A 21,511-nucleotide genomic window follows, 5' to 3' on the forward strand; every position below is an offset into this window, starting at 1 on the left:
GGTAGCGCATTATCGACATTGAATATACATTAGGTAGGTACTATTTATATTTACAAACTATATACTCCGTATACCTAACCTGTATATCAGTAATAGATTTACTTTTATTTAATCTATAGAGGTTATATTAAAATTATATCAGTAGAAACAGGTATACACTTAGCTTGCTTTATTTAAAAATTAATTTAATAATAAACAATATCCAGGAATTATCTCTGAAGGCAGACTTTCCCTCGACGTTATATTTCGTTGGCTAATTTTTGCTGCCTACCTCAGTCTATATAATCACCCCGATCTGTACAATACTAATCATAAGCTACAATCGAAACCAATTATAGCTGATGAACTCGAGCATTGAGATAATCTTTTGCCACCGACAGCTGCGCCTTGTAATCGGCACACATATTCGCTTAGTTTTGCAACGAGAGGAACGAGCGGCAGTTGATTCTTCGGTCGGCCTCGCTTACGCCCACAGGCCTTGATATGCTTCAATATTAAGCCAACTGAATCTTGGTTGCTGCTTTCTACTTGGTATCCACACGAGCAGAGAAACGGCGCGATGGGGTCGCAGGGCTTTTTACGTTCGAGATGGCTGCGAAAATTGTCCTTGCGACCGAACGATAGCTCGCAGCAACATTGAAATGCTGACAACCGATGGGCATTGGCGGTTTCTATATGCCGCCGAAGGGTCTTCTCGAGCTTAAAATCTGCGTTACAATCTGGGCAGTAGTACCGCATACCTTGGTTGTGCAATAAACCGGTGTTATCCACTGCATTGTTGATGTGATTCCTGCGTGAATTGGGGCCGGATTGGTCGCGTAAAAACGGCGCGGGACTCAAGTTCGACGTAGTTGTAGGAGTTTTTGGTCGTGGAGTGTCCGCCGCAAACGATGGTGTCCCATTGTTTGGAATAGATTTGGGAGTGGGTGAACCGTGAAAAACGAGAGCTGGTAGCACTGGCGTTAACCCAAAATCGTCATTCACAAGGATAGAGGTGCCATAGTGCAGAGAAGGAAATGACTACTCACGCAGATTGCTCTCTGGGTTGCATTCTTCAACATTTTCACCATAGTCGCCCTCGTCATCCAACGCAATATCCAGTGAACATTCTTCAACTCTGGATCTATAAGGCCTATTTTTATCCTTCCATAAAACATCTAATAAGTATTTGGCTTGGTTCTCTTCGCTAGAACTATTCTATATGGAGAAACAAGATTATCAGTATGAACGTGGTATGAGTGGTTAGTCAAGCGTCACAAACGATGGAAGCCCTACCATTGTCGATACCAGTCAAGGACTAGTAGTGCCTACTAGGACTCAAAGCTGCTTCAATTGAAATGGGAATACACCATCCGAACTCAACCACACGATCCTCATCAGAGTAGAGGATACTTATGCGTATCTATGAGTACAAATATAGGCATATCTGAACCAACCATTTCCACATCTAGATAGGATTGTCTGGGGTATATATACCATCAAAGACCGTTTTACAAGGGTTGGCATTTGACAATAAGGACGAAATCCGAGTATCAAAGAGACATCAAAAGGCTACACTACGCCAAGAGGTTAGCGGCAAGACGAGCAGCGAAAGGAAGGGTTAGGACGGCCTGTACTGGAGTGATACACACTGTATGAGAAAGGTCAGCAAAGGGGTATCTTCCGCTTTTCATTCTTCTATGGTTTCATCCTTCAAGGGCCAGACCTTCACATGTTTTGGACAGCATCGAACACTACATAACCTATCTATACATACATGTATTTATACAGTATACATGTATGTAGTGCACAGACCATCATCAAGTTCCAGGAGATTCTAGGCACAGGGTGCAGATGGGCGCAGATGGACACAGATGGGCACAGATGGGCACATCGCCGCCAGGGTCTGCGAGCAAGAATAGTATTGAGTGGATACAAGTAATAGTGGCATCCCTACAATGTACATACCTGCGCTACTGCATGCACGTGCTGTCCGACAATTGTTTTTCCAAATCAGGGCAAGCCTCATGCACGTACTGTCCAATAATTGTTTTTCCAAATCAGGGCAAGCCTCGTGCATGTTTTGCTGCATGCTTCGACTTTCGTTTCCTGGTAGGTACATAATAGATATCAACAGAAACCACAGGTTTAATTTTCTGATTGGTGTTCGCATCCATTCATCCCGCTGCTCTCCACAATTATCACAATATACGAATGTGCTTCCCCTTTAATTTCTAGTCACTCCAGGTGAATCGCGTCAATAGCGGCCTAGAGATGAATCAGATGTCAAAGTGTATATCACGGAGACATTTGCTCTGAAACGAGCAGCACATTTGTATCCAGCCTGCAACATACACGTATCTCAAGACAATAGGAGCCTTAGGCTATGAAAGGACGTATTATCGAACCCTTATTGCTCGTTTACTTAGGCTAGCAGTTGTTTCTGTAGTAGAGTTACATTCCTACGTTTTAATACTGATGCCTTGTTGCTGCTTGACGAGCCTCTCTTAAGCTTTTCAGTATGGCAAATATATAGCACAGCCTTTGAGCGGCCATGGCCTTAACCTCTATATTCTGTAGAGAATGTCACGGTAATGTTTGACACCAGGGTGATTCGAACGGAGCATCACATAGCCTATATAGCAATGTTAAAAGAAAGCGTCACATATGCAAACCGCTACTAAGTCAAATACGGCGATGGTAAAACATTGAGCCATTCGGTGGCGGTGGGTTTCCTTTTCTCAAAAGTTTCCGGAATAGCTCGCGCTTCTAGTGTGTCGATTCTTGGATTATTGTTAGACATGTTGATCCAAGTCTGCTACCGTAAAGCGCTTTCATTCGCCTGTCAGAAAGGTGAATTCAGCCCGTCTGGTGGCTATGCATGCGAACTAGCACGGATGAACGCTACGCCCTGTGTGGTTCAACTATCCAATCAAAAAAAATCACCTGTGACATTCTTATTTAGTCATATACGCATGGCACCGAGAGTGCCAAGGGGTTTGAGTGCTAAGAAATGACTTTGATAGCGACTGCTGCCATATATATTTAGCCATAATTCCTTCCAGCACGCTTTTGACAATCCGAGACGCATTCTTCATTCTCTTCTTATCCAGCCCAAAACTTATTGGGCACTTTTTCTCTTCTCTCTATAAACGTTTTTCATTAAGACCCTTCTTTGACGCATTCATTCCATCACTTATATCAGCTCAATAAATAGAGGTTTTGGAGTCTGGAAATGGCTGGACCTTCAGACACCAAAGAGAGGCATGATGAGAGTAAGTAGCGCGTTCCTGAAAGATATATCTATGCTAACTAGTGTAAGTCAAAAGGGAAAACCGAGTTCAAGCCTCAACCAGCCCTCAGATGCAACAGTGGGTATCCCAATCTGGTAAAGATGATCCATGGACACCTCTTCGTCACGTTGCTTCTACCGCTCGGCATGTTGTTTCCGACCCTACGATCGAAGATAAACCCAGAGATACTTTGGAAAGCTGTGCTACCCAAAGATCTACCCAGGGAATCGCAAACATCTAAAGAGATGAGTGCTCAGGCTGGAATCAACTATGGATCCCTCATCAGAATTATCGAAGCTACAGCTGTTCTTTAAGAGACTTTATTCCCATGCATTGAGTCGTTAACAAAAAGTTGGCCAAATATTATCTCATAGTAGTGCTGGTAAAGATATATCCCATTAGCTGATAACTTTTTTTCACCTTTCAAGTATAGAATAAAGTCTAGCCAAGAATAAGCTTATTATTTTCTGCGCATAACTCTAATTGCCACCTACCACAAGCTAAGGCACACCGCGGATTATTATAGTTCCAATCAAAAGCGTTTAAAATGTCATATCAGTGTATTATAGCTCCTAGCACCATGAAGCTGTGAAATATTTGGTGAGAGGCACCCCAAATATCGTATATCTCGGGCTTTCGAGACTCCAGAAGATGGGTCTAAGACTACTTAGCAGCGAGCTTCGCCATGGTGGTTGGGAATAAGAGACACTCACAACATAAAAGAATACTCCTGTCAATATTGCGACGCCTTCAAGATAATAGTAGCGGAGACCAGCTTGCTTATCAAGCTGAGCGCATAGAAAGATTGTCGCAGCATGTAGAATAGGCACAAAAGCAGTGAAGCCAGTAGTGACAAAAGTACAGACCCGTAACATCCGCCACTTGAGACTCTGAAATCTGGGACTCACAACCACAATACCAGTCAGTAATCCTAGTGAGCCGATCTGAGGATATGTAGTTAGCATCGAAAAACAATCCAGCATTGGGGTAAGTGCAGCATACCATTGTCCAGTAGAGTTTTTGTAAGTTAGGTTCACAGTAGAAACATATGTAAATGCCGGAAACAAAAGATGCCAGGATCTGGACAACGATATTAGTGTAATCCAACCGCGCCCATAAGATCGTGTATGTCTCAGAATGACACAACAGCATGTTATACATGGACGAGATTCCAAAATATAACAGACGTCAATAAGTATATGTGAAACACCAACTGATCTATCCATGATGCATTAGGATAGTGGGAGCTGAAATATACATGTAGACCATAGTTGCCTATAACAGCGATCACCACGGGCACCAGATGAGTGTAGATGTTGGCTGTTTCATTGTGAACGTATCCTAGACTCTCAAAGCACAGCTTAACGGAACCGGTAATGGGGCGATAGCCAGTACAGATAAAGGCATTGTGGCCATACCAGGGCGGAACTTCCGCGGAGGTCAGCAGGCGCCGTGTCGTCTTGGGTCTTTGCTGATGGTCGTTCTAGTTGTCGCTGTCAGCATCGATGTTTATACCGTCAGCGCCGGTCGGAGATAAGCGCCTATACAAAGCCATCTGGATGTTGAGCTGAAAACTCTAATATCAAGAGAGAGAGAGATTGCTGAAAGAAGAACCAGCGGCAGCCGAGGGACAGAAGGGGATATAGTCCAACAAATCGTGGCTATCATATAAGGCTGACGATTAGTGATATTGTGAGAGGCGAAGACAAAATTGGGGATAGACCGCAGTTGAATAGTTTTATGAAAGCTCAACCCTGGCAGGGACCCAGAAGAACTCAGCTATTAATAAATAATGATAGAGCATCATTGGTTCGACAAGTCCTAATATATGCATATGAGATATTTTGTAGATATCCGACTGGGGCCCACAAATAAACAAAGTGACAGCACTGGCAGGTGGTCAGATACTAGTTAGATTCGGATAAGCTTCTCATTGGTTCAACAACCTGGATTCAACTACACTTGACTGCATTTGGGCACATTTACACCTTCCAGTCTTATGATTATACCTATTCTTACGACTTCATCTTGTCTTTAGTAGCACAGCCTTCGGCCCTTTAACAGTTGAATAGGTTATAAATAGTCAAGAGTGCTCAATGCCAAGGATAGCCCCGAGTCCTATATCCTATCTTGACATTACGCTTTTGACTCGGCATGCAGTGTCGGTAGGTCTAAAGGATGCTCAACCCAAACTTGGAACTAATGTCGGAGGAATAGAAGATGAGAAGTCTTCGGAGAAGGCATGAACATTCACGTCGATCTAGCTTCCGTACGCCATAATGTAAGAAAGTACGGTCATGGGAGGAGTTGGAATATAATGTAACATACACTCCTTGTATACTTCTTCCTAAACGGCCCGTCAACTTCCATGACGTTGAGCTCAGAAACAGCTCGCTATTTTATGTAATCATGAATTCCAGTGCAGATGTGCGAGTTAACGGCTGGACAATGTCCCCGGACGGCCGAGGAACCATGGATATACTATGGACTTGCATTTTCACCACATTTCTGTGTACTTTTACTATTCTCTGCCTCAACTTACCTGCTAGGAACGAAAGCATACTACGCATCCAAGGTCGTAAGATCTTGTGGATGGCCATTGCTATTGCCGGACCCGATTTCTTACTCACAGCGGCTGCCGGCCAACTCGCCGCTGCTCGAGACTCCGTGAAAGCGTTCCATGCTCTCGGACACACCTCATGGACATACCGACATGGCTTCTATGCCAACATGGGCGGATTCGAGCTGCAGCCCCTTAACGGAGCACCGTTCCCTATAAATTCGAAGCATATACTCTGGCTGATGTCACGCGGTTACATCGAGTTTCCTGCTATATCAGACGAAGAACTCTTGGACAAGTCCAAGAAGGACACCGTCGCCAAGCTCATCACCTGCTTTCAGGTTGGCTACCTGATTGTGCAATGCATTGCACGTGGTATTCAGAAGCTTCCAGTAACAACGATAGAACTATCGACCGTTGCTATTGTCGTATGCTCTATCATGACTAGCATCTGCTGGATGTCCAAACCCCAAGATGTCCGTTATCCTATTCGAATCAATATGTCTATAACTATGGATCAAGCCCTCCGTGAAGCTGGCCCAGTTGCTGCACGGCCTTACCAACAGACACCGCTCGATTTTGTAGACGACTTAACACCGAGTTGGGCTCTCAACATACAACCATTTATCAAACTGCCTGTCGGTCCCCATGAGCGTCCTCTACCTCGCATTGGCGATAGCAGGCTACCTTGGCTGGAGACTTTAGAGAGCCTCTACTTGTGCCTCGCCACTATGGTCTATGCATCCGTACACCTGACCGGGTGGAACTTCAAGTTTCCATCTCAAGTCGAGCAGATCCTCTGGAGAGTATCTAGCCTGATCCTGGTAGGCACAACGGCTCTGTTCTGGGTCCTAGAGGCAGGCGCAATTTTGCAGCGATACGGTAGTGAACAAAAAATTTGGACAAGAATGTTTAAAAAGGAGGATAAAAAATCGGACGTAACAGTAACAGTAGTCGAGGATGTATTAGTCGAAACGCAAGCCGCAACATCAGAAGGCGGGCTGTCTACATTAGAGCCTCAGCAGCAGCAGCGCGATATAGAAAAAGAAGAAGAGCCCTGGGCTCCAAAACAGCTTCCTCTGGTCTGGGAGTTTTGGAGCATCCTCCCGATTGCTCTCATCTACGCCACAGCGAGGGCTTATATCCTCGTCGAGCCATTGCTTGGTTTAAGATCAATGCAGGCGGGTGCGTTTGATACGGTTGACTGGATGGCTTTTATTCCGCATGTGGGGTGAATGACTGTGAGATATAGAACGCTTTGGGAAACTGAAAGGTGGCCGAGTCAAGTTGTATGCTTGTGTCCAGTTCAAGATGCTAGGGCGAAGCGGACCCCGCAATTCGATAGTGGGATGGTGCAAGCACTTTAGCTCGGATGCTTAAGATGTCGAAACGTGAGCATCGTTTACTCATCTTGTATCATATCGTGTACTCAAATATATTCTCCATTCTATCTTTTATATAAGCCATGACAAAAATACAAATTCTAGATGGCGGCCTCGGCACCTCCCTTGAGCAAAACCACAACGTCACCTTTGGGTCCGACACCCCTCTCTGGTCCTCTCATCTCCTCATCTCAGATCCGTCGACTCTACTGAGCTGCCAAAAGGATTTCGGAGATGTGCCGGTAGATGTCATCCTCACAGCAACATATCAGGTCTCACTTCATGGCTTTGCAAACACCAAAACTTCCGATTTTCCTAATGGCATTAATGCCTCGCAAGTGCCTCAATTCCTCGAGACTGCTGTGCAAATTGCAGAGAATGCGAAACATCCTGAAAGTGCCATCGCTCTGAGCATTGGACCGTATGGCGCATGTATGGTTCCCAGCCAGGAGTATAGTGGCAAATACGATGCTGCTTACGACTCCGGAGACGCTCTTCTAGCATGGCACCAAGAGCGATTAGAGCTATTCGCCCGCACAAAAGACATCAAACAGCGTGCCCAGTATATCGCTCTCGAGACAGTTCCTCGCCTCGACGAGATCATTTCCATGCGCCGCGCTTTGAGTGCCGTCCCTGGTCTCTTCCCCGGCCTACCCTTCTGGATCTCATGCCTATTTCCCAATGAAGATGAAAACATACCAGACGGAAGCTCCCCCGAGGATGCCATTCGAGCAATGCTTGACCCTTCCCTCGCAGCAGCGGTACCATGGGGCGTGGGAATCAACTGCACAAAAGTATGGAAGCTCGATTCTCTGCTACGCCGCTATGAAGCTGCCATTAGCAATCTGCTCCAGGAAGGCATTATAGCGGGCTGGCCCGCACTGGTTCTCTACCCGGATGGAACAAATGGTGAGGTGTATAACACAACAACCAAGCAGTGGGAATTACCAGAAGGCGCCGAGCGAGAAGATAGAATCCCGTGGGAGAAGCAGCTTACAGAGGCTGTACGGGCAACGAAAGCGAGAGGGAAATGGCCTCAGATCGTCGTAGGGGGGTGCTGCAGGGCTAGTCCAAGTGATATTAAGAAGCTTCATAGCTGCATAACCGTTTGATGGTAAATAATAGTACTTAATAAACATAATCTATAACCGCTTGAATGATATCATTTAGCTGTCATATTATCGCATATGCCCGTCTCAGAATCCCAGACTAGAGATATCAACGCTCAATGGTTTTCCAGACAGCATTTCAGCAACTACCTTTCCAGTCCCCAAGCTCAGGCTAATACCCCACGGTCCATGTCCCGCCGCAATAAAAACACCCCCCTCTTCTCCCTCCCTCAAATTGGTATCCTCTCCAAGCTTCTCATCCGTCAATCTCGAAACATACGGCGTTCCCCTATTCGTAACTGGTCTAAAACACAGTCCTTCTCGCACGATCACCAAATCTTCTCCTTTAGGAGTCACAATCAGACGGCGTGCAATATTCTTCAGCTTTTCAAGAGGCTCGCTCATAGTTGCCGCCTTGAGAGTAGGTCCAGGAAGAGCAAGTCCAGGGCTATTCACTCCAGCAACGTAAATCTCCCCGTTGGGCCGAGAGTATATCTCTGGTGAGTGCGCACCCATTGTCGTGTAGACGGAATGGCATATCGTCACTTCACTGGGGGCCTTCAAAACGAGGGAGTGTCCACCTAGACCTCCGATGGGAATATCGACGGAGAAGCGATCCTTGAACAACGTCTTAAAAACGTTAGGCGTCCAACTTCCCGCTGCCAATAGAACTTTAGTAGCTGGTATAACCGTTTCTTCCAATGTCTCTGTGTTCTTAATGACAACGCCAGAGAGTTTGCCATTGTCATCAGTTTCCAAGCGCAACGCCTCAGCAGGATTATGAATATGAACACCCGCAGCCTTGACTTTTTCCAGCAAAAACTGGCAAAATAATAGGGGATCTCTGGTTCGTTCTGTCAGTATTCGGGCCTTCCCATAAAAAAAGAAGTGTAAGTAAGATTCAAATCCTTACACAATCGCCGTCCCACTCCCATCGTCAATCACATTCACAGAGTCGCCATCAACTCTCCTCAACCAATCCGGCACCTCGCCTTCTTTGTGCTCCCTCCTCGCCTCCACGAGCCCAGCTCTACTGGTCCCTTCCAATAGCCAGTCTTCTCCCCGTTTTCCGCCTAATAACGGCCCATTAGGCTCATAGCTCACCGTCACGCTCTTCGCATATGCCCATCTCTCTCTGCCATTCTCCTCCTGGGCCAACTTTCTGTGCTCTTCAAAGCTTAGCTCGGCCAACGGTACTAAATCAGGGCGAAACCAATCTTTAGCCAAAAATCCTCCGGCATAACCAGAAGCGGATGAAAAAAGCTCCTGGGCAGAGTCAACGAGATGAATTGTGGTGCCTGGCTGATGCTGACGGAGGTAGAAAGCCGTCGAGAGGCCAATAACGCCACTACCGAGGATGATTGTGTGGGGCATTGTGTCTTTTTTTGTCTATGTTATTAGCAAGTGTCTTGTCTTCAAATCATCACTATGAGTCGTCTTGATCTCATAGACGTTACAACTCGGTCTACAAAAGTAACTGGCCGTTCTTGACCTCCGGCACCGGCCGTCTTATAACTCGAGCCGGTTCAAGCCGTATAGTTTCCTAACTCTCAAGAAAGGGCTATAGTTCTCCAATAATAGCCCCTCATTTCTCCCCACAAGGTATTGCCATCGGCTGAAAAATCATCCTTCCCTGGCGGAAAAAAATAGACACAAGAGCCGTCTCTTTTTTCTTCCTCTAACTTACTGAACTACTGCACTCAACTACCCCCCGTTCTCCGCACTCATGGCTTCTAAAGTATTCATTGTGACTGGCGCCAGCAAAGGCCTTGGCGCAGCCATCGTTCAGCACCTTTTGGCGCAGTCGCACAAAGTCGTCGTTACGGCACGGTCCGAAACTCTGCTGCAGAAACTTAAGGAGGCACATCCTACTCAAGTAGAGTATGTCGCAGGAGATATTACAAGTGAAGATGCAAGTTTAATATTTAATTTTTCTTATTCTTCTATTTTCCTATTTTGTCATTTTTTTTTATTGTTTCTCTTTCTCCACAAATATGATTCTTCATAAATGTTGCGCAAATATCTAACACAACATTTTAGATTGCTGAGAGGTTGACAACACTCGCCGTCAACTCATTTGGTAAACTCGACGGCGTGGTCATCAACCATGGAGTCTTGGAACCCAAGAGGTTTGCAGACGAGTCGGTTGAGGATACCAAGCGCTTCTACGATGTCAACTTGTTCAGCTACGTTGCCATGGTAAGACGTCCAACAGTATCTAGCATCGGGTGGCTGCTGACATGACATGCCATAGGCCAGGGCTAGTCTGAAGGAGGTCAAAAAGACCAAGGGCTGCATCGTCTGGGTATCCTCGGGCGCGGCTCTCAAGGCCTACCAAGGGTGGAGCACCTATGGCTCCGCTAAAGCAGCAGTCAACTCGATGGCCGCTCACCTCGCTGTGGAAGAGCCTGACATCACAAGTGTCAGTTTCGGGCCAGGCCGGGTGAACACTGACATGCAGGCAGTCATCAGAGAAAAGGGCAAAGACACCATGGAAAAGGCGATGCACCAGAACTTCGTCGATGCCCTCGAGCAAGGCGAGCTGCTCAGGCCAGAACAGCCAGGCAATGTGATTGCCAAATTTGTAGCCAACCCTCTGCATAAGCTGAGCGGACAATACATCAAGTAGGTCTGCCGCCCTGAGATTATGATGCCAATTGCTGACACTGTCTAGCTGGAACTCACCTGAACTGGCAGCTTACCAGTCATGATTTCCTAAAACTTAGTTGCGTTAGCCTAGGGTCAACACAAGATAGATGTACATAACATTGTGAAAGGGATAGATTTGTAGTCAGTCGAAAGATGAAAAGCTCTTAATGATCTCCACATGAAGATTCAGTATTAGCATGGAATATAAGTTTTTTCATCACACAAATCACAGTGAAATAAACAAATTAAACGAAAGTAAAAAAAATATGTGCCTACCTTATGATTCAGTGATCCGGCATTGGTTTGACGCTATGCCAATATTCATTCTCAGAACTTGTCAACTGTTAGTCTCAAGTACAGATTGCTCATGGCGTAGCTTGAAACCAAAGTTGGGCACTTGTTGGTTCAGGAGAGTGTGTCCGCAGTATGTATTCTCGGAATTTGATAATACTTTACTTGGTACATCACGATGTGCCATCAGGTTGTCGAGAGAAGGGCGGAACCGGTTCTTACATTTTGAAGACTGAAAATTTTGCTGCCTGCCTGAATCAATTGTTAGCTATTGAAGCACAACAAAGAAGCCCGTTATAAAGCAAAAAACGAAGCACCAGTGTAAATCAGAAATGTCTATTTGGCTTAAGACGTGTCTGTCAGCATGGAAGGCTTGTCGGACCTCCTCAGACTGGGGCGACAACATATTTCATCAGGAAAGCAATTGGGGCTGCCGCGTGTCATGGAGATGTTCCTTACCTGTATTCACAAGCAGTGGCAGCGGCACACATGGTGCTGAGGAGCAGAGATGCGCGTCAAGCTCGATCCGAGCTTGCGCAGAGCTCTTCTTGCTGCCTTCGCTGCCAGACGAAAAGAAGTTGAAAGAAGGAAAGGGTTTGGAAAACAAGAAGCTCGAGCTAATAAACTTTTTTTTTTTTTTTCTATAAAACTGGCCCGCGCTAAACAGGTCCCACTTGTACTCCATACTTGGTGAAATGCTACAGCACGTGAACTGAGCCCCTTCCCAAGCCAGTCAGCGACGCAGCTTCAGTGGGCTGGGTTGACCTTTGGCACGCGCCGCGCTGAGGGCCAGCAGAAGCGAGACGCCTAGGAGGCCTGGCCGCGCCCGAGTACAGGATACATGGGCGACATAAGTACCCCGTACCGCTCCCAATTTCACTTATAACAGCAGCTGTCGCCCCACTAACAAACCAACTTGGCTGGAAACCGTTCAATTCATCATCCATCTCCCGTGTCGAGTCCTTGCGCCAGATATCATCGTCCGCCGCGCAGCATATTCACTCTTGACCCTATACAGTTTATTCGGCAAACGCAGTCATATATAATACTTTTATTCTAATTTTTTGTGTTTCTCCATACTATAAGCATTCGCTCGCATTTTAACCACTTTGTGCACTCTCCGCCATCGCCGCTTCATTTCACTTTCAGGCAGTATCGCGTCTAAGCCGCAAACCTAACCTCCCATTTTCTTCAACATGTCGGATCATGAGTTTGGAGGTAAGCTCGGTCTATTCATTACTTTGCGGGCGCTTCCTCTTTCCTTCTCTTTTTACTGCCCTCTTCACCACAAAAAAAAAATAAAACAGCCATGGCCACCACGCTCATCGGCCGTGCGTCACTGCTTATTATCTCGTCTTTCCCCTTGCTGGGGGCCAATAAGACCAAACCCTCAAATTCATTGTTTGCGTTGATGAAACCATGCAAACAACCGATGAACATCTCCCTTTGCTCTGTGAAGCTTTTTCAGGCCGTTAGCTTGCATTTACACATTTCATCTTCGATCTGCACGTTTTTCCCTTTGTTTCCCTCAATCTCATCTCCTTCTACCTCTATTTCACGTCCATTTCCAAGAGCACTCCGTATCACCATGCACAACATGTGCGGAGATGGCTATGATCATTACTGGGGTGATTCAACCTCGAGTAGCAGTACACGATGGTGAATTAGTACACTGCATGGATAAATCGCTAACTCTTCTACAGGAAGCAACGATGATTTATCGCTGCCTAAAGGTATGAGACGCAACTTCCGCATATCGAGTGCCCAATAAGGCTAACTATTTACTAGCCACGGTTCAGAAAATAGTCAGCGAGATATTACCAGCTCAAACAGGTGTCTCATTCGCAAAAGAGGCTCGTGACCTGCTCATAGAATGCTGTGTCGAGTTCATCACCCTCATCTCATCCGAGGCCAATGAGATTTCCGAGAAGGAGGCAAAGAAGACCATCGCCTGCGATCACATCACAAAGGCTCTAGAGCGGTTGGGATTTTCTGACTACGTACCCGCTGTTCTAGAGGCCGCAGCTGAACATAAAGAGGTTCAAAAGGTTCGCGCATGTCTCCCACATCTACAGACTCACTTTGTTCCCACAGCGACGCTAACACCATCTACAGGGACGAGAGAAGAAAGCGGACAAGTTCGCTAACAGCGGCATGTCGATGGAAGAGCTCGCCCGGCTACAGGAAGAACAGTTTGCAGCAGCTAGGCAGCGTCACACATGATGGCATTTTTGTTACGTTGATATTCAGTCAGAGGGCGTCAGGAGGGCATTGCTAGGCGTTTATATAAACGGTTTAAGAGGGTCGTCGACAGGTCGGATCCTGATTAGGGGCTTGATTTGGGAGGAATTCGTTTCATCCACCTTTTTTCTTCATTCTAATATCTTGAGATTATGCTTGCATATCCATTGAATCGATAATTCTGCTTGATATCCTCGAATCCCAGTGCTGGCCCTTGGCTCTTTGATCCACGCGTTCGCCGCTTATCGATAAGCGCCAAGGAGCTTTTTAGTGATGTAACATTAGGCTGCTTCTCACATGTTACAGCCCCACCAGCGAATGTCTGTTGCCACTGGAATAGACTTGATGCCTCTAGGCATCATCGTATCATTCAAACTGTAAATAGCTACATCTCAACTTTCGTATAAACGACCTGAAAGTTTCGCCAAAATAGGTCGAAAACACCGCCAACGCCACAGGCCTTCAGGTCCCCGCGTCCCCCGCTGGCTCGCTCGCAAAATGGGTCAAGAAGAATCTACTCTGGCTGATGCCCATGGGCCTCCAGAGACCCTCCAAGAGAGAAGTTTGGAAGCCGTCGCCGAATATATCAAGAGCGGCGATGCTCGGCGCATTGTGGTCTTGACGGGCGCGGGCATCTCTACCGCAGCCGGAAGTAAGTTCATCATGCGCTGTCGCACTGATTTGGCCCATGTTGACGTCTAATCATCGCATAGTCCCGGACTTTCGATCGCCAAAGACGGGTCTGTATAGCAACCTGGCGCGTTTAAAACTGCCATATGCAGAGGCTGTGTTCGATATTGCCTACTTTCGCAACCGTCCGGAGCCGTTCTACGTTCTCGCGCAGGAGCTATACCCCGGAAAATTTCAGCCAACGGTCTCCCATGCCTTCATTGCGCTTCTTGCACAGAAGGGACTCCTTCAGATGCTCTTTACACAAAACATTGACTGTCTGGAGCGCGCGGCTGGCGTTCCTTCGGACAAGATAGTGGAGGCACACGGCAGCTTTGCGACTCAGCGCTGCATCGAGTGCAAGGTCGAGTTTCCCGATGACCACATGAGGAAGCATGTGCTCCGAGGCGACGTTCCTCGCTGCAAGGAATGCAAGGGACTGGTGAAGCCAGACATTACATTTTTCGGCGAAGCGCTCCCAAGGGCATTCTCTGAAAAGTCGCACAACACTGTCATGGCAGACCTCGTTCTGATTATTGGAACGAGTCTGACGGTGTACCCCTTTGCTAGCCTCCCTGACATGGCGAGACAAAAGGCACCGCGTGTGCTTTTCAACATGGAAAAGGTTGGCTCATTAGGGTCGCGAGTTGATGATGTACTGGAACTGGGATCATGCGACAATGGCATCCGAAAGCTGGCTGGACTGCTTGGGTGGACAGATGAGCTGGAGGATTTGTGGAGAAATGTTGTTGGACATGAAGAGGCCGAGAGACAGCTGCGCAGCCAGACCGACCGCGACGAAGAGATTGAAGATGAGCTTCAGAAGTTGACTGGAGAGATTGAAACTGTTCTCAGACTTGATGAAGAAAAAGAGGATGAGGAAAGGGAGGATGAGGATGAAGATGAAGAAGAGAGCAAGAAGGCAGAAGACGAGGAGGTATCAAATAATGCTCAGGCATCAAAAGATATCGTGGACGTAAAAGAAGCAGCCGATGAAAAAGATGTTGCCCCAGCAAAAGAAGAGAAGAAGAATGAGCCCGAAGCACCTACAGAAGAGGAGAAAGCGAAACCAGAGGATACAACCACCAAGCTGGAAGAGTCCGAAGTTACAAAAGAAACAGAGGGCAAAGAAGTTGAAGAGTCAAAAAAGGGGGAGAGCGAAGATAAGCCGCTATAAAAATGACTGAAAGGATCTATGTTATGACCTGATAGATTCCATGATACTTTTTCATATACTGTTTTCGTTAGACGCGCAACAGACGGCAAATGCGCTGCATTCACGTTATGGCTTAGCTGGGTTTCAAACGCCTACTGGTTATATATTACTGCAAATATACTTATAAGTGTATACTAAACACAAGAGACTGTCATATTGGATTACAAAGTAGAGGAGAAACTTCTTTTCGATACAGCATCCTTGCCAACAATGATTATGTATGTCTTAAGAGACGTCCTAGCCAACTACCTGTTCGATGATAAGTGTCAGCACATCCCAGTCCATCTTCTTATTTGTTATATATAATACATGGCCCAGAAAATAATCCTCCATATCGTACTAAGCCATCCCGATCATTACACTCATATACACTAGTCCTCCCTCTCACAAGCCACTATCAATCTGGTCCGGAATATTCGTATTCGTCCACCTTCCCCACTGCCTGCAAGTCTCTGCCACCACATTAGGAATTGCAAGGTTTTTCACTTCGTCTGGGTTCGTGAGAAACTGCGTCAACAACCCTGCTGAAGAATGCCACGCGATGTGACAGTGGAATGGCCACACGCCTGGATTCTCCGCGGCATCAAACTGCATTACGGCGTGGCCTCCTGCGCGGATCAAGAAGACATCTCGGCGCTGGGGATTGGATGGCCGGACGATTGTCTTGCCGTCCCATTCGCCAGGGCCTTCGTGAAGGATGTACATGTTGAAGCCGTGAAGGTGCATGGGGTGGCTGTGAGAGAATAGTCAGCGGGATTTGCATACGATACAAGGCAGATACTAGAGATTAACTGCGAGCCAGCTTACCTAGCGGGAGAGTTGTTCATGAGGTTTATTCTAACACTGCTTGCACTGCCGGTGTTTCTCACGCTCCACTGCTGCTGAAACGTAAGATTCCCCAGATTGCTCAGCAGCAGCGTCGGGCTGTTGAAATTTCCCCTAAAAGACTCGCCATCTAGCGTCCATAAAGTGTGACCTGTCGCGTTTTTAGACACCTTCAGTTCTATATCATGCGTCACGGCCGGCTCAGGGACAGGGAGCCTCATGACAGGTTCCGTCAACGACAAGTCGTCGTTTACACATGTTCCCGGATCAGGAGCATCCCATGGAGCAGACTTTGGAGCCTTGTTCGTGTCTGCATTATCATAGTAGATGGCAGCAAGGGCATTGGGCTGGCTGGTGATGGAGCATTTGGTGCTAATGTTGCTACGCATCCAGTAAGCGTCAAGTTTACCGTCTGCTTTAACGAGGACATCGCTGCGTTGGCCAATCCCAAGCGTAACAACTTCGGTCTCATAGGGCTTGACGTCGACAAAGTCGTTTGCGATGACAGTCATCTTGTGGCCGTCAATGGAGAAGCGCTGGAGACCTTCAGCTCCACTATTGATGAGACGAAGGAGATGGGTCTTGCCTCGCTTAAAGCGGAATTTTGCAATACCAGCATCATTGGTACAAGGTGTACCATCTGTGACCTTGGAGCAGTCAAAGTACATCTTGCCGTTGATCAAGTTGTTGTCGGACGGGAATAAGTTGGCCCCTGTCACATTGCTCATTGTTTTCTTTACCAGGTCGTAGTAGTCATCATGATACCAGTCAGACAACATAATAGGGCCAATATCAACATCGTATTTTTGTGATTTCGGTCCATGAATAACCATCGGACCCGCAAGACCACCCGCATATTGAGAAGAAAAGTGCGAGTGGTACCAAGTGGTGCCATATAGACTTGCCTTGAACTGATACGTGAAGCTGCTCCCCGGGGGCACAGGACACTGCGACACAGCGGGCACTCCATCTTCCCACGGTGTTCCTTGCTGAAGAAACCCGTGCCAATGCAGTGCGGTGCCCTCGTCTGGCCCGGTGATGTTGTTGTGCATAGTGACTTGAATAATGTCTCCCCAGTTCGCCTCGATCAATGGGCCGGGGAAAGCACCATTGACGAGGAGGACATTTCGCTGATATCCGTCCGGAGCAATGACACCACGACTGATGGTAAATTCATAAGGCCTTATAACGCCTGTGTTGGGACTCGTGTCATAGTAGTTGGTGCTAGCGTTGAGAGTGCTCCAGGGATAGCCATTGGGGGTTGGATTGTTGGTAAGGAAAGAAGGGAGCAATGGAGCAGACAAGGCTCCCAGAACAGATAGGCTAGATAAATGTCAGCATGTGTTATGCTTCAGATATTGGGATGGGTGAGCAAGCATGGAAAGGGGGTGTACCCGTTTGTTTGTTTTTGTGAGAGTCTACTGTTGGTCACGGAGACCTCTCTCTTTGCTCTTGGATAGCTATAAGAAGCTCCCATTATGGCAAAGGGGGCTGTATGTATGACTTAAGCGACGTTACTCAGATAGTTGGTATGCCACTGTCCAAGTGAACTAACTCACCTCTATATATATTCACAAAACAGCTCCAGTCTACGAGCAAACTTTTTGTTACCGCTTAGGTATTCAACGAGAAGTCCGTTCGGGAATTTCTGTCGACAGGCCAAGAACTAAAGAAATTCAGTTGCCTGATCATCCAACTTCCCCTGGTCACATTTAGTGAGAAAGCCAACCTCCCTGGCCTCCATTCCGTATCATTATTGGCTTAGAGTTACTCAGCCTAGCCGCCCAGGAGGATTTTCACGGCTCAGAAATCAGTTTTTCGTATAATGAAGGTAAGGCCATCGACATAGTAGTAATCCTAGATAGAAGCCAAGCCGTGTACATGCACGTCTGCATGGAGCACAGCCCTCATTTTACGATGTCGTATGACCGATTCGGCCGAGTATTCATGATTGATTGACCAAATTTATGTATTCAGTCAAGCTTCAAGAGAATTATCATACTAGCACTTGCTACCTATAGATTCATACCGTCTCTATCTAGAGCACAACGCGTCTGTTATCGAGGGCTGACAATACCCGTCGAACAGCAAACTAGTGTTGGCCGTGTATACAAGAGAAGCTGCAGTTGGTTATACAACATTCTCTGAACCAACTCAAAGGGGACAGTGCCCATAGTAGCATTGACATCGTTCACCCGTGCAATGTCTCAGGCCATTGTCTTGGCAAACTTCACACCGCTCGGGATTTTTTAGGGCGCGATCCTGCATTCCAAGTCAGCAGGATTGGATTTGAAATACTAATAGCTGAAGCTGAAAACACAAAAGTGACAAAAGAGTGTTACACCCAACACGAGGCAAGACGAAGGAAGGTTGACTGGGAGTTGAGCGGCCAATCAGCTATTGTTCGGCCTTTTCCAAGACAAGGGCTAATATCCCGCGTGGGGGATAAGCTCACACAATGAAGGATTGAAACGGACCAAAACATCTTAAGCCTCGGGACTCGATCCCGTGAGGAACGTCACGAACTCTGCTCCTTCGATGGGTCTAGAATGCAGAGTCGGCTCATTGCCACATCCATCGCGCTGAATTGATAGACTAATAGGTATTGAGCAGGTGATAGAATATAGTCTACCATCATACACAGTAATCAACAAGTGGACTATAGAGATGGGAAGCCCCACGTTTCTCGGTCTAGCATAGCATAAAATATTTGATAAATTGGGTCGTACACATGGTTACACATGCCATTATCTACTTCCAAAGATCAAACACGTGGCTGAAAATAGTTTCCGAGAACTTGCCCATCGCTATCCTTTCCACCCGGCATATTCAAGCATCAGCATCAGCTCATCGGGCCGCAGCGGATATCCGAGCCGAATTTTTTCGATCAGGCACTCATGTGCTCCATCTCGGGTGCCGGAGACGTCAAAAGATGACAGAATACGAGTGATATGACTCTTCGCATATGTGGAGAAGGACGGGCCGCAGTCCATTAAGTTAGCCACAGCTGGAGGGTAGCATCGCTCTTCTGGAAAAGATATTCTATTTGATAACGCTTTTTTTGAATGGGGTCTCAAAAGCTAAAGCATCCGCCTATATGCCGTAATTCGTCGTACAGGGAAGCGGCTGGGGATATTTTCCGGTGCGTATGTGAGATATCCTGCAGCTAATTATCTTAGTCAATCCGCCGCAATGGCCGCAGAGGTAATGTGGAAACAGGATTTATGGCTCTTTTTTGTTTCTTTTTTTTTTCTCTTTTGGTTAGGGTGTATGATGGCAACGACAAGTTAGGAATGTAAGTGTGAAACCAAAGCCAAGGATAATAAAAGACACTGCCTATTATGACGATGACGGGGACATGTGGTCACATAAAAGGCACACTAACAGCACTTTGGGCGAGAATAAAATAAGAAAGAGAAAAGTTGTTTCGTCCATGCCAAGAAGATAAAGCTCCTGATGCTCTCCCTCATGGCTCCCCCCCAGCTTATAAAAAATTCCGTTATTGTATACAAAGCTCTCAATGTCCACACGCCCGTTCACACAGTTTAGACATACATAACATGATTTGCGTCGGAATTGATCGTAAATGTCGTTTGATTTATTGTTATTTTACAGGGCAGCCGATTAAGCTACCGGGGTACGCAGTTTGCATTGGTGCAGTTCGTCCACTCGTTGTTTGTGTATAATTAGTCGTCCCTTCTCCAAGCCGAATTCGCTCTTAATACTATCGGCCGTCGCTGCGCTCGCATGTATAGTTCTTGTAGCTTGGGGTCGGCATCTGATCGGATCACGCTGCCAACGCCCATGAAGAATCTGCGTCGCCTGAGTTAGCATGACAACCAAGCACAATAGCATAGACAAAGACATACCCAAACGTAGCACCAGATGCACCCATGTACTGGCCCAGCGTTCGCATAATCCCCTGGGAACCAGCACCATATCGGAAAATGTTAACGGTGCCTATCAAGGTGTTAACTCGCGAATCGTACGGAAATGGAGCGCCGCGCAATTATCCCCTACCGAAAATAAAGCCCATAATAACACCAACAGCTAGAAAATAGCATTAGCTTCATTCCCAATGCATACCCAAGCCCGAAACAAGGCTTTAATAAAGGTTCTTACATCCGCCCATCATTGCGCCCATCTTCACTACGGATGACTGTTAGCGAAATTACAGCCCCTCGCAATCGTTCGATACCGTACGTTTGTCAAAAGTGGACGGGGCCTGGGCGCCGCCATGCTGAATCGGGGCAACAGGAGGCATCGTGGGTGAAGGCCGGGTTCAACGCAGTTCGCAGAGGCGTGAGGATCTCGGGATCGCAGCTTTTTTTTGTCGTCAATCGCTTTCTCCTCCACGATGTAAGTGCCACTTGAAGGCCGCCCCGGTCTATCCACGAAGAGGCCCCAGAAGAGGCAGCTCGTTGATTGGCCGCAAGCCAGCGGCCGCGGGATCGGCAGAAAGTTGATGCGGCGCATGCTAATCACTGCTAGCGCCCCCCACAGTGCGGAGATGCCGGGCCCCAGCCAGTGCAGAACTGTGCTGATGCATCACGTGAAGCCAGGTCATGAGCCGATTCAGGGCCCCATATGGCCTTTTGCGATGGCCAGGAATCGCCTGGGACTGCCCGATCTGAGCCTGGAAAAACGCTCGTGAAGGAATGCCCAAGCCTGCTTCGCGGCCGCGTTGTGGGAGCTGGGCGAGCAGACTCTGAGACACCGTCGTGCACTGTATCATTTGGCCCCCCAGCGCTTCGACACGCCTAGCCCAGCGCTTAGCGGGCTAGGACGGCCAGACAAGATCCCCAAAGCACCATCAGCCCGAGCTTCAACCACCACGGCTCGCCAGCGTCGTGTGGAATCGCCCAGGATTGCGAGCTTCGATCATTTCACAGTATGTTTCACATCTGCCGCAGCGCGCACAGAGCCGACCCAGGGCCAGGGGCTGCACCCCCCCAGCCTCGCTTGGTCGTGCCAGGCCAACCCCCAATTGGCGTGCTGGCCAAAGGAGCCACATCAACAACATGCTGACGATTTTTTGTGATAGCACTGCTGCCAACGACCTTCGATTTGAATTTTTTTTCCTTTCGGCGTCTTCCCTCCCGCCGGTCGCAAGCGATAGAGTCTGTTTCGTTGTGAGCCGTAGCAAGTGAATCTATTTTTCGTTTCAATCTACGTCACGCGTGGCCCTGTGTGTTTTCTTTTTCTTCCCCGGCAACAGGAGGCGACTAGCGACGAGACACACGCTCAACAGGTCCAACGGCGTACTACGCAGCGAGCAGGCGACAAAATCTTATCAA

General features: G+C 47.4%; 12 protein-coding genes across 12 annotated transcripts; 7 read left to right on the top strand and 5 right to left on the bottom strand.

Moving 5' to 3' along the window:
- Positions 1-166: 166 nt before the first annotated feature.
- TrAFT101_009781 (uncharacterized protein) lies at positions 167-1,646 on the bottom strand. The gene is made up of 4 exons (XM_066128757.1): positions 1,628-1,646; positions 1,276-1,556; positions 1,029-1,197; positions 167-947 (listed from the first exon to the last, which is right to left on the bottom strand). The coding sequence occupies exons 2-4, from the start codon at positions 1,276-1,278 to the stop codon at positions 310-312; spliced, it is 810 nt and encodes a 269-aa protein (XP_065984879.1). The 5' UTR covers positions 1,279-1,556; positions 1,628-1,646; the 3' UTR covers positions 167-309.
- Positions 1,647-3,214: 1,568 nt separating this feature from the next.
- Positions 3,215-3,513, top strand: TrAFT101_009782 (uncharacterized protein; the record flags this gene model as incomplete). The annotated part of the gene is made up of 2 exons (XM_024903856.1): positions 3,215-3,254; positions 3,302-3,513. 2 exons carry the CDS (start codon positions 3,215-3,217, stop codon positions 3,511-3,513), a joined length of 252 nt encoding a protein of 83 aa, XP_024761285.1.
- Positions 3,260-5,074, bottom strand: TrAFT101_009783 (uncharacterized protein). Its single transcript, XM_066128758.1, has 4 exons — positions 4,275-5,074; positions 3,986-4,216; positions 3,767-3,929; positions 3,260-3,713 (listed from the first exon to the last, which is right to left on the bottom strand). Exons 1-3 carry the CDS (start codon positions 4,431-4,433, stop codon positions 3,828-3,830), a joined length of 492 nt encoding a protein of 163 aa, XP_065984880.1. The 5' UTR covers positions 4,434-5,074; the 3' UTR covers positions 3,260-3,713; positions 3,767-3,827.
- Positions 5,075-5,681: 607 nt separating this feature from the next.
- On the top strand, positions 5,682-7,067 carry TrAFT101_009784 (uncharacterized protein; the record flags this gene model as incomplete). The annotated part of the gene is made up of 1 exon (XM_024905200.1): positions 5,682-7,067. The coding sequence occupies one exon, from the start codon at positions 5,682-5,684 to the stop codon at positions 7,065-7,067; it is 1,386 nt and encodes a 461-aa protein (XP_024761283.1).
- Positions 7,068-7,244: 177 nt separating this feature from the next.
- Positions 7,245-8,382, top strand: TrAFT101_009785 (uncharacterized protein). Its single transcript, XM_024908070.2, has one exon. It carries the CDS (start codon positions 7,298-7,300, stop codon positions 8,324-8,326), a length of 1,029 nt encoding a protein of 342 aa, XP_024761282.1. The 5' UTR covers positions 7,245-7,297; the 3' UTR covers positions 8,327-8,382.
- TrAFT101_009786 (uncharacterized protein) lies at positions 8,253-9,841 on the bottom strand. Its single transcript, XM_024906675.2, has 2 exons — positions 9,237-9,841; positions 8,253-9,167 (listed from the first exon to the last, which is right to left on the bottom strand). The coding sequence occupies exons 1-2, from the start codon at positions 9,695-9,697 to the stop codon at positions 8,411-8,413; spliced, it is 1,218 nt and encodes a 405-aa protein (XP_024761281.1). The 5' UTR covers positions 9,698-9,841; the 3' UTR covers positions 8,253-8,410.
- TrAFT101_009787 (uncharacterized protein) lies at positions 9,820-11,202 on the top strand. Its single transcript, XM_024908069.2, has 4 exons — positions 9,820-10,235; positions 10,364-10,522; positions 10,578-10,948; positions 10,998-11,202. The coding sequence occupies exons 1-4, from the start codon at positions 10,050-10,052 to the stop codon at positions 11,032-11,034; spliced, it is 753 nt and encodes a 250-aa protein (XP_024761280.1). The 5' UTR covers positions 9,820-10,049; the 3' UTR covers positions 11,035-11,202.
- A 972-nt stretch (positions 11,203-12,174) lies between these two features.
- Positions 12,175-13,716, top strand: NCB2 (negative cofactor 2 transcription regulator complex subunit ncb2). Its single transcript, XM_024900105.2, has 4 exons — positions 12,175-12,481; positions 12,967-12,996; positions 13,052-13,311; positions 13,379-13,716. The coding sequence occupies exons 1-4, from the start codon at positions 12,460-12,462 to the stop codon at positions 13,484-13,486; spliced, it is 420 nt and encodes a 139-aa protein (XP_024761279.2). The 5' UTR covers positions 12,175-12,459; the 3' UTR covers positions 13,487-13,716.
- Positions 13,717-14,002: 286 nt separating this feature from the next.
- TrAFT101_009789 (uncharacterized protein) lies at positions 14,003-15,350 on the top strand (the record flags this gene model as incomplete). Its single annotated transcript, XM_024902498.2, has 2 exons — positions 14,003-14,156; positions 14,218-15,350. 2 exons carry the CDS (start codon positions 14,003-14,005, stop codon positions 15,348-15,350), a joined length of 1,287 nt encoding a protein of 428 aa, XP_024761278.1.
- A 128-nt stretch (positions 15,351-15,478) lies between these two features.
- On the bottom strand, positions 15,479-17,803 carry TrAFT101_009790 (uncharacterized protein). Its single transcript, XM_024909765.2, has 4 exons — positions 17,774-17,803; positions 17,609-17,705; positions 16,197-17,537; positions 15,479-16,122 (listed from the first exon to the last, which is right to left on the bottom strand). The coding sequence occupies exons 2-4, from the start codon at positions 17,689-17,691 to the stop codon at positions 15,774-15,776; spliced, it is 1,773 nt and encodes a 590-aa protein (XP_024761277.1). The 5' UTR covers positions 17,692-17,705; positions 17,774-17,803; the 3' UTR covers positions 15,479-15,773.
- Positions 17,804-19,567: 1,764 nt separating this feature from the next.
- TrAFT101_009791 (uncharacterized protein) lies at positions 19,568-20,557 on the bottom strand. Its single transcript, XM_024908068.2, has 5 exons — positions 20,418-20,557; positions 20,337-20,363; positions 20,235-20,264; positions 20,084-20,174; positions 19,568-20,027 (listed from the first exon to the last, which is right to left on the bottom strand). Exons 1-5 carry the CDS (start codon positions 20,476-20,478, stop codon positions 19,901-19,903), a joined length of 336 nt encoding a protein of 111 aa, XP_024761276.1. The 5' UTR covers positions 20,479-20,557; the 3' UTR covers positions 19,568-19,900.
- Positions 20,558-20,801: 244 nt separating this feature from the next.
- TrAFT101_009792 (uncharacterized protein) lies at positions 20,802-21,285 on the top strand (the record flags this gene model as incomplete). The annotated part of the gene is made up of 3 exons (XM_066128759.1): positions 20,802-20,900; positions 20,962-21,105; positions 21,259-21,285. The coding sequence occupies 3 exons, from the start codon at positions 20,802-20,804 to the stop codon at positions 21,283-21,285; spliced, it is 270 nt and encodes an 89-aa protein (XP_065984881.1).
- Between the last annotated feature and the right edge of the window lie 226 nt (positions 21,286-21,511).

The sequence above is a fragment of the Trichoderma asperellum genome, chromosome 6, assembly GCF_020647865.1.
Source record: "Trichoderma asperellum chromosome 6, complete sequence".
Taxonomy (NCBI): Eukaryota; Fungi; Ascomycota; class Sordariomycetes; order Hypocreales; family Hypocreaceae; genus Trichoderma; species Trichoderma asperellum.